Consider the following 11,809-nt stretch of genomic DNA (forward strand, 5'->3'; position numbering starts at 1 on the left):
CTCAATAAATACAAACTTTAACAAAAGTCAAACATTGTTTGAAAGTGATTTGTCTCTTGTGAATTGTTTATTTTAGTGGGAGCACACGAAATTGGATTTTTTTTAAAAGTCTTATGAAATCAAGGAAAGAAGAAAAAAGCACTTGATGAAATCAAATGTAAAACTAGGCAAATCTAGCTTTAAACCTTTTCATAGATTTTGGCAAAAAAAAAAAAAAAACTCCAAATTATTAAATGGACCTCATATGGTAAGCAATGATATGATAGCAAACAAATGTAAAAATGTAAAGTTATAATTAAATACAATAATCCCAAGACTTAATTAGGGTAGTCAAAAGAGAAGAGAGACATCTTGAGTATGTATGATAAGAAAAGTGATTCGCTCGATAAAGATATAATAATGTTTTTCTTTTTTTCTCAATATAAAATAATTTAATTAATATTTTTAAAAAGTAATGAGGCTAAATTATTTTTAACAAATGATTAGGGATTTAGACAAATGCTTAATCTTTGAATTTCAGCATTTGCAGCCATTTTTTTAATTTTCAGATTACAATTTTTACTATAAAAAAAATAACTAAAACAATCTTAGCAAAAAAAAATTTAGAGGTAAATAAGTTACTTAATCTCTCAAATCAGGATAAGATATGTCGTACCTAATAATCTGATCGTACATTCAAGATGATCCCAACAAATAATCACTGACAGAACTCAAATCCAAAACTTTTTTTATTCAAAAAGACGAGTTTTAACTAATTAAACTAATTACTTATTAATATCATTTTAATTAGGATTATGATGTATCAACCACCTAAAATCAAATCAATCATTTATTTATATTAGCAGCAGTTACAAGCCATTTTCAATGTCTAATAATGCAAATACACAAATCCATCAACCTGTCAAAACATCGCACCACCTTGTTGTCTAAATAATCATATGATTGGTTTAAGATTTTATTTTGATGAATTCATTTAATTAATTCTCTTCTAATATTGTCTCTTATCCTTCATCAATTTATTTCATATTCTCATTAATCATTTTAATTTGAACAAAAGAGTGTCAGTTTTAAAATTTCAAACTCATAATATTTAATTATAAACTCAAAACTTAACTTAATTAGTTCGTATAGCTATCAAGTGATATTTTATAAATTTAAAATTTAAATTTTAAAATCTTTAATTTTTTTTAATATGTTCAAATAAAACAATCTTTAGATAGGTGAATGTCAGTTTTTTTTTTTTTTTTGAAGTCTTCCCCTTTATCTTTTATAGAGTCAAAGATATTTTTACTCATTTGTTTTCTCTAATGAATGATGGCCAAAGTTTAGGTGTTATTGTAGAGGACAAAGCAACGTATTGTAATTGAAATGTTAAATTCAAGAGGAGGTGGGCCATTTTCTCTTTTTTTTTTTTTTAGGTGAGAGTGATTATGATTTATAAACTGCTTGAAAACCCCTACCACCAAATAATTTATAATGAATTAATGATTCTACTAAAATATGGATAGGGCTTTTTTTTTTCTTTTTGGGCTAAAGGTCAAGTCCATAATGAAGATTTTAAATGTAAATCCCATGGTAATTTGTCAAATATTTAGTTCTTATGCAACTTTTAGGACCAAAAAAAAAAAAAAAACAATAAAGTGGTCAAGTATAATATTTTTAATAAAGTCTGCAATAGAAAAGTTTGTTTTAATAGGTAGTTCTCAAATATACTTGTTAATAAAAATGGTTTAAAAGAAAAATTGAAGTTAAAATAGTTGAATTTGTAAAACCTATCTTATCACAATGGAAAATTTTTGACTAAAATAATGAAAATTTGACTTTTGTTTATTATTTTTAATTTGAGTTTTAAGTAATTTTTTGAACTAATAAAATATTTAAGTTTAATCTCATGAATTAAAAATAATTATCTCTACTTTGAAAAAATTGAATCATCCTATATTAAAAAAAATTAATCTTCCATGTAATTCTATCATTCATTTATATACAAATCAAATATAATACAAAATAATTAACATTTATCATATTCATTATTTTATATATCAAACATAATTATAAACTTTTATTTTATTATAATTATACTCATTAAATCTTAAAATTAGATGAATAATGTCTAATTGATAAAATTATAAAATAGTATTATGTTAAATTTTGGTCATTTAACAATATCCAAATAAATCTAAGTATTATTACAAATTAAAAAATAAAATAAAAAATTGAATAATTTATACCATCTAGATTCTAATTACAATAAAATAAAAGTTTATAATTTTAATTTCATGTAATAAAAAATTGAAAATTTATTTGTATTTTAATGTAAAGTTTGAGGACTTATTTGGGTATTAAACCTTTTAAAAACTCTAACTGAATTGATATCACAAATCAAATTACACCAACTTAGTTTATAAAATTACTTTGAAATAAAAATGCTTTTTAATACCCAAGTATTTAAAAAATACCCATTCTACTTAAGAAACTTCTTTTTCATAAATTTTTTTAAAATTTTTTTCTCATCCACATAAGGTATGTCAAAAATCAATAAATAAATTAACTCAAATCTTAATTTAATTAATTCATGTAATTATCATAAAAATATAATATTCAATAAATTAAAAATTCAAATTTTAGTGCTATAATCTTTTCTTCCATCTCCAAGGATGTCTTCTTTTGCAAAATAATAATAATAATAATAATAATAATAATAATAATAAATAGATAATAGCATATTTTATCTTATCTACTTTGTAGGTAAAAGAAATGTTTTGGAAAAATTATTTTTTACAAAATAATATATTAATTTTTTAAAATAAAAATAAAAATATCCTTAATTTTATTTTTTTATTATAACATTAATTTAATTTTTATATAATTTTAAAAATTGAAGTGGTGTCCAATTGACTTGTGGTAACAACCCATTCAATCAGTTTTTAATATTAACTTAGATTAGTATAAATACAAAATATATAATAGTATAGATAAATAATAAAATGGATTCTCAGAAAGTAAATTTCATTGAAAAATTATCAACGTTAACACGCGGCCAATTGTGATTGGCCATGGCACCTCACTCCCCGACCGTCAGAAGCAGCATCTAATTTTTTGGCCACACGATAATGACAGCATGATCTGTAGCCATTGGATTCAAAATTATTCTGACTTTCCAACAATCATTTGACCTGCATTCCAGTTTCAGTTCCCGACATGAGATATAATTTATCAGTCCATTTATACTTCACTTTTCCTCAACTTTTAATTTCGATTAATTTAAAGTTGAATCGATTGAATATTATAAAATAAATAAATTTTTTAAAATTTATTTTTTATTAATAAAATTTAAAATCACGATATTATTTTAAAAAAATTAAATTTTTTATTATTCAAACTAATAGATATTGGTGTCTCTAATTTACTTTAATATACACTCTGTATATATTATCAAACAATTTTTATATTTATATAACGTAAAATATTGATAATTTATATAATTATATTAAATTTTATAAAAAAATTTATGTTGTATCATTTGCATATAAAATTTTATATAAAATTTTTATTAAAATTTTAAATTATATATTTTTATTTTGTATCATCATATATATTTTAAATTATTAAATCTATCTTTATTTTATCTTAGATAAATTATGGATATTTATGTCAATTTCCCCAACCATTAGACCGGACTAAGCTTTTCTTTCATTAATACATAAACATTTTTTTATGTTCCATCCTGTAATTACTTAATACAACTGATGCAATCCTTATATTAAAAATACTTAATATAATGAATCCTAATGACTTAAAAAAAAAAAAAAACGAATCTATCATTCACTATGCATCAAATAATACACATGTACAAATTAAGATTGTTTACATTCCACTAGATACGATAATTGAGTGGATTGAGTAAGGTTATTTTAGGTCAAATAAAATTAAAGTCATTTTGCATTTAAATTATTTTAAGTTTCGATTATTTTAAGTTCATAATCTTTCGTGCTCGATACTTAAATTATTGAATTTTAAAATTGAATCAATTTAACTTTAAATCATTTCAAGTTAGTATTTTTTATTATTCAAGTTTGCATTTTTTCAAGTTCTGAGTTTTTTTGCATTAAAATTGGATGGATTAAAATTATTGATTATTTAAATCAAATTTAAATCGAATTTGAACAAATTTTAGGAATTTTTAAATTTAGATGAGCTTATCAACTTTACATCTCACATTTGTCCAACTTTTTAAAAGGTGTAATCAACAAATAAATTAAAAATATTCTTTCAAAAATGAATGCACTGTTCATATTATTTTATCTAGAAGCAAAATAATTCATAAACTTTTTTCTCCCCATAAGAGTAAAGTAACTTACACGAAAAATAAAAAATAAATTATGGATTTGTAATGTTTGTTTGCTTATGCATAGCTTCTGAAAAATATAAAAAATATTAACCAAGTCAAAGTTTTCTCTATCAATTCTTACCTCTTTAATCTTTATTTATTTCTTTTATTTAGAGCAAGTGATATTAAAACTTTACTCTTTAAGCAAAGAGATCGAACATCAATTATTGAGTCAAATGTTTAATTTTTTTTTTCTCACTAATTTATATATGGTAAAAAAGAATCTAATGACTTCCAACCAAATAATTGATGGAGTCCACATATATCCATATATGAACTAAAGAAATCCAAAAAGTTTGTTTGCTTTCATCATGGTATGAAATTTTTTTAATGGTTCCATTCCATCTAATTTATTTATTTATTTTTTCTAAATTAACCAAAGTAACTAAGATTTTGTTTAACTATTATCAGACCATAATTTCCTAATTATGTTCATCAAAAGAGTTCCTAATAATGAGCTTTTATACATTTTAATTAGATATTGTAATTCATATATCAGTACCATATTTATTTCATATTAAATATATATAAAATATAAAAATTATCGTATCATAATTCGTATTAATATATTAAACATAAAATATATTTTTTTATTTTTATAAATCAATATATAATTTTCACTAAAATTTTAAATAGTATTACTTTTATATTTTTTCCATATTATTTTTATAATATTATCATATTATATTTAATATTATCAAATCTAATATTGATATAAAGCCTTAAATATTGTTAAAATTCAAGAAACATCAATAATAGGCTTGATTAATTCCTAAATTTTGGGCATTCAATTTAAAGGAATATTTTATAGACCTTTATTTATTTTTTAGGTTGAAGCCATTTTCTTTTATTTTTACTACATTTAATCATTGAATCTCAATATCATACTTCATTTGCCTTCCATACACTGAGAACACATTTGATATACAATATTATAATAAAATAAAATAAAATAATATTATTAATAAAATAAAATAAAATAATATTATTATATTTTATATTTGATATGTGTAAGTATTTGAATATGATAATTTATTTATTATTTAAAATTATTTTTAAAAAAATTTTAAAAATTTTATATAATTTTTAATAACATAATAAAATATATAAATTTTAATCTAATAAATTAAAAATATTTTTTTCTACTTTGAAATGATCTAATTATTGTATGCAAAAAAGTGATCAATCTTACTTGAAATCTTATCATTTCTTAAGATATAAATTAAATATAATATAAAATAATTATTATTTTATCTTATTTATTATCCTACCTACTAACGAACATCAATTTATTAATATATTTCTACAGTTTTTACGGTTGAATTTTTTTTTTCTCAAAAAAAATATAGAGGGTAAAACAGTTTGTATTAACTACTATTATCTTGTTCCGGTTGTTTTTTTGGTACTAATCTTTTTCCATTTTATCTAAAGTCTAAACTAGAGTTCTGTTTATCTGTTCCGAAGATTTTTTTGAAACCGGAAATGCAGGTTAACGGTTTTGTATCCAACGGCTGCAAATCATGTCAGTCATATCGTGTGGTCAAAATCGAAGTATTTCATAAAGGCCGTACAATAAGCGGATATAGCCGGCACCAATTCTCCAGCTGTAATTAAAAAAAATCCTTAAAAAGTCTTATTCCAAAATCCACGTTAACTGCATCCCTCTAATCTCACTCTCCCACTTTCGCGTGCACTCCACCATCAACAAAACGCCTCGCCACTTCCGGCGAAGCCCCTCAAAGCACAGTTACCAAAACCATCAGCGGCCTTCACACCGCCACGTCATCCTACATTGTCCCAATCAACCTCCAACCCCGCTCAAAAAAAAAAAAAAAAAATCTCCCCTCTACCCGGAAGAAATGCTCTCTTCTGGGGATCTCCTGCCGAGGCAGATCCATGTCCTTTATCTCGCCGAATAAAGACAGACCATAAAATTCTTTGATTTTGTTGCGATAAAATGGACGAGACTTTCTTCGATCTAATGGAGTTCTTGAAGAAACCTACGATAACCGAAACATTCGTCGACATTTTGCTATGCGCGGTGCCGATATGGCTAGCCGTTATGATCGGGCTCGTGATCGGCTGGGCTTGGCGTCCTAGGTGGACCAGCTTAGTTTTTCTTGGTCTCCGGTCTAAGTTTCGGTTCATCTGGACCGCCCCTCCCGGATTCGGAGCTCGCCGACTTTGGCTCGCCTTCACCGCTCTCTCCGCTTTCTCCGTTTGCCGCACGGTTGTCTCTAACTTTATTAAAGGGAGAGCCAACAAATCGACTGCTACGGCTTCAAATTCGGCCTTTCCATTGCCCTCGCCGTCAACTAAGGGGATGACTTCACCGGAAGGAGCTGCTGGCACTGTTAGGTTAGTAGTATTTATACTTTTTTTTAGGTTTTTGTATTTATGTAATTAAAAAAAATCCTTTTTCCAATTTTTTCCTTAAGAAAAAAATTATGGTGGTTGGTTCGTTTCTTTAATTCCATATGATTTGTATTAAGGTGAATATGAATTAGGCTTTCTAATTAAACTTAAATTTGACCTAATTATGAAAACGGGGTTATGCGTTCATTGTAATTATTAATATTGAAGCTTTTGTAATTATCCTTGATTGCTAGTTATATGTAAGTGAAGAATTTATATGTCTTATGGTTAGGGAATCAGGATAGTTCGAGAAGATTTCGACCTGCAGTACATCCAAAGATACTTAAGCTCATGTTCTTTACTTGTTAAAGAACCTGTTTTTCCTTTAAAGCTTACTCTAATGGTAGGACAGGTGATTTGTGGTTCAAGTTACTATGCCAAATTGTTCTTAACACCTAGCTAATGGATAGAATTTAGTTTGGATTAACCCTTCCATTTTGGGCGAGTTTTATGAGAATTCTGTCCAAATGTGTAATATTTAGTATGCAGTGCAACATTTAGCATGCCACAAAGGTGGTTACAAGAAATTCATCAAAATTAAGGACTCGTAAGACCTGAAGAGAGAGTTCAAAAATGGTGATCTGTCTTATGTTAAATATTTTAGTATCATCCTTTTTTTCTGGTTCTTAGGGGGGCCAATGTTCCAATATTGGAGAAGGGGGAATGCAAGAGCTGGGACTAGAACCCCTGCCTTGCGGGAAATCCACAGGTTAACCATCTGGATTCTGGGCCAAGCCCCAGGTTCATTTGAGCATCATCCATAAGATATAGGGAAGAAAGCAAACTGAACTTGTCAGGAACTAGTTGGGAAAAAAAGCTGTATATATGGTTTGGAATATACCACATGAAATTAGTTGTGGGATTGATGTGGAAGACCTGATAATTATTTGAGCAAATTTGTTTGATACTCATGGTTAAGGCCAAAAGAATTTGGAGAGCAAATCGAACTTGTCAGGAAATAGTTGGGAAAAAAATGCTGTATATATGGTTTGAAATATACCACATGAAATTAGTTGTGGGATTGGTGTGGAAGACCTGAGAATTGTTTGAGCAAATTTGTTTGATACTCATGGTTAAGGCCAAAAGAATTTGGAATGTTGTGGCAAACATGTTTTATGACTTTGCTATAGCGGGGTTGAATGTAGAAATCTTAGGAACAGTTATTGGTCCATTGAAAAATTATCAGGTGACTGTTCTAGAGCTAGAGATCTGGACCCTTATATACTTATTCAGTAAATCTCTAGTGACAGATGATGCCTACCATATTTCTGTAGTTAAGCTTTTAATGCCAAAAGGTTTAAATGATCTAGTTGTTAAGTTGTCACATGTCAGTTGTAGAGTTTGTTTGCTGAAAAGAAAATATCCTAACTTGTTTTGGCTATACACAGAAAATTTCTTTCTTGCGTGTTTTTGTTAGTGCATGCATGTTTGACTATTATTTAATAGAATTGCTGTTCAAGCTCTTTATCTCTCCATCCTTCTCTTCCTTATTTGCTGGCTCTGTGAGGTGAATTTCATGGAAGTTTAAAAGTTTTGGTTGTAATTGTCTGGGTTTTTTTGCTTTTTCCAGAATTTGTTAAATTAAAATCTTTATTTTGCTTTCAATTTGACATAAAACTTTGTTTTTTGTGCTGTCATACTTTTATTGTTTTAATTGCTGCAGTAATTATAATCTTGTTGTATTACTACTGGCATGGTTAATGCTTTTTCAGGGATGAGTTTATTCATTGTTAATACCTATTTCTTTACAGCCCCAGCAGTGAAGCTGAAGAAAGACAGCAGGATATTGTCACAGAGAATGACTTAGCGCACCTCCTGCATTTTCTCGAAGGGAAGGATGGGGAGATGGAATGGCAAAGTATGATGGAAAAGACTACCCCAAATATGTTATACCAAGCATGGCGCCATGAGCCTGAGGTAGATTTCTGATAATTGATGTTCTTCCACTATCATAAAAAGTTGCCATGAAAACTTGTAGGGTCTGTCATTCTCTAATAAGTCAAACTTGCCTCAGAGAATATTATAGTTTTAGGAAGAAATTTACTGATGCTTTTTTTTGTTCTCTCTCCTATTAGAGAGAAAGAGAGGTGGGTGGAATTTGGGAGATTCACTGCAATTTACTTTCCTGTGATCTTGTATGGTTTCCAGCTTTCTCATGGAAATTTCTTCTTTATAGTATTATGTATTGCATTGCTTTGAGATCTTGTGAGCATCACATTCCATTAGTCACTTAGCCTTATATTTATGGCTGAACTTAAGCTTTTTTTATTTTTCAAATTTTTACAGGTTATTAGGTCTGAGGATGCAAAATGCCAGATGGCTTACATGATACTTTACCATTTCTTTGTGTTTTGTTTCTGTTGGATGGAATTCCATGTTTGATCATGCATTATATGATACCTGATGCTCATAAAGGCCACAAGATTTATTTCTTCCTTATGGTGATTTTGTTTACAGAATGGCCCTGCAGTTTACCATAGTAGAACTGTCTTTGAGGATGCAACACCAGAGGTGGTTAGTGACTTCTTCTGGGATGATGAGTTCCGACCAAAGTGGGATACCATGTTTGCATATGTTAAAATTTTGGAAGAGTGCCCTCTTACAGGGACAATGATTGTTCACTGGATAAGAAAGGTAGATGAAATGAATTGTTCCAATAATTTTGTTTACTGATGTTTTGGAGTAATAAGCTTTAAATTGCATCTTGTTCAAGACTACGTATGGACTTAATATCTTGACTTGTTTCATCTTTTTTTAGTTCCCCTTTTTTTGCCGTGATCGAGAGTACATAATTGGTCGAAGAATATGGGAGGCTGGAAAGACCTACTATTGTGTTACAAAGGTACAGGTTATAATGTTCTAATCTTTAGTTTGATCCAATAACTATCAGTAAATCTATACTCCTTATGGAGTTGCTGTGAAGGCGTCTGGTGGTATTGCTGTATAAAAGGGGGTGGGGAACAGGAATGGTGAAGGGTGGGGTGTTTGATTTTTGTTAAGCTAGGTGATTGGAATGACCATATCGGTGGAATGGAAAGTATGACTAACAATTATTTATGGCAATAATTATACCTAAATAAATGACTTCAACTAGCACTTATTAGATGCTGCAGTTGATCTTGATCATCAATTGACTAATTTTTATGTGCTATTCATTCTGCATCTGTGTATTTGTTTTGCATAATCTAGTTTTGCATAATCTCATGTATTCTCCTAGTGTACTTCTGAAGATGCTTGAGTGGCCCATCTCGAGCCTGTTTAATGTCATGTGCATGTATTATGATTTGAGCAGTGGAAAAACATAGATTACTACATCTAATGCATTGTATGTTTTTGTACGAGGGTGTTAAAAATATTAACATTCAAGCTCTAATGTTTCAGGGGGTGCCATATCCTGGTTTGCAGAAGCGTGACAAGCCAAGACGTGTGGAGCTTTACTTTTCGAGTTGGGTTATAAGGGCTGGTAAGTCTGTCATTCAAACTTTTGATTCTAGCAATAATAGTTTGGACATTTCTAGTGACAGTCACATCTTTATTATCTAATTTGTGATGCAGTGGAGTCCCGAAAAGGAGATGGACAGCTATCTGCTTGTGAGGTTAATCTTGTACATTATGAAGACATGGGGATCCCAAAAGATGTGGCAAAATTAGGTGTTCGTCATGGGATGTGGGGAACCGTAAAGAAATTGCACTCTGGCATGAGGGCATACCAGAATGCAAGGAAAACAGACACTTCCTTGTCTAGATGCGCACAGATGGCAAGAATTACCACAAAAATTTCTTCTGATGAGAGCATGGATTTTCTTGGTCCCGTTTCTGTGGAAGATGAAATAGATCAAACTATGGTTATTAGGGGGAAGAATGGTAATGGCCTTGATTGGAAGTGGATCGCTGTAGGTGGAACTGTGGCGCTGGTTTTTGGACTCCACTCGGGTATAATTGGGAAGGCATTGTTGCTTGGAGCAGGGCAGAGGATTGCCCGACGGTGAGAGCTTTACAGTGAGGATATTATAGTTGTCTTTGGTTTTTAAAGATTCCGTAACATGTTATTAAAATAGTACTGCATCCATTCCTATTAGTTCAGATAATTATGTATTATTTTTATTTACCATCTTCTTATATTGAAGTGGATTTTTTTTTTAAATTGTCAATTAATGTAGTGTATGTTTATTTTGTATTTAACATGTATAAAATATTAAAATTATTGTATTATAATTCGTGTTTATGATTTTTGGTTTGTACTTAATTCATCTGTGGTTTTGTTTAAAATTTTAAATCTATTCGTTTTGGATTTTTTTTTTATCATTTTTATATCTTATTAGTCAGTCGTGTTTAAAGTTATCAGTTTATTTTTTTTTTCTCTCTCACCATGTTTTGTCCTCCAAACAACTATTCCCTTCAAATGGCATACCGACTGTAAACCTCTTGGTAAAAACCATTCAAGTTTTCGTACCAATTCTGGCAGATTAGATAATGATGTCAAAAATTGAAAGAAAAGAATCAGATGCATCTCCTCTAGCCTAAGAGCAATTAACTTTAAAAGCTTGCAAGCTGGAGCTGATGATTCAAAGGCTGAAAGATTCCGACATGCTCTATTTCCATGTCGGTTGATGTGTTCACGCGGCCCTGCTTTGCTACTGGCATCTACAATAACAAGAGTTAAAACTTTCTACCATCTATCGTAGGATTAATAAACTTGAATCTTCTATTTACTTAGATAAAAGGAAAAAGAGAAAAAGCAAATCCAACACAATAATAAAAGAGGTTTTGTTTGTGTTCTTCCCGGCCCTAAAATGTGGTAGGGTCTACATGCTTTGGAATGCTTTTACAACATGGCTGAACCAAAGTTGCCAAAGTTGACTTGTTCTACCTTACGCACTTGCTGGGCCATCCCCTTTGGATTCTTCAGAAAACAAAAAGGTCAGCTTAACACGGCATTTTGCAGTCAAATTGCCCAAGGCAAAGACATTTACAGAAACAAAGATACGATCAAATTTTGAGTTT

At 29.2% G+C, this 11,809-nt stretch overlaps 1 protein-coding gene across 1 annotated transcript; it reads left to right on the forward strand.

Moving 5' to 3' along the window:
- Positions 1-5,992: 5,992 nt before the first annotated feature.
- LOC111279879 (uncharacterized) lies at positions 5,993-11,033 on the forward strand. Its single transcript, XM_022866942.2, has 6 exons — positions 5,993-6,748; positions 8,557-8,722; positions 9,263-9,439; positions 9,564-9,647; positions 10,187-10,268; positions 10,361-11,033. The coding sequence occupies exons 1-6, from the start codon at positions 6,348-6,350 to the stop codon at positions 10,792-10,794; spliced, it is 1,344 nt and encodes a 447-aa protein (XP_022722677.1). The 5' UTR covers positions 5,993-6,347; the 3' UTR covers positions 10,795-11,033.
- Positions 11,034-11,809: the final 776 nt, after the last annotated feature.

This window comes from Durio zibethinus, chromosome 27 (assembly GCF_047325235.1).
Source record: "Durio zibethinus cultivar Kanyao isolate XHJ-2024 chromosome 27, ASM4732523v1, whole genome shotgun sequence".
In the NCBI taxonomy this organism is placed as follows: Eukaryota; Viridiplantae; Streptophyta; class Magnoliopsida; order Malvales; family Malvaceae; genus Durio; species Durio zibethinus.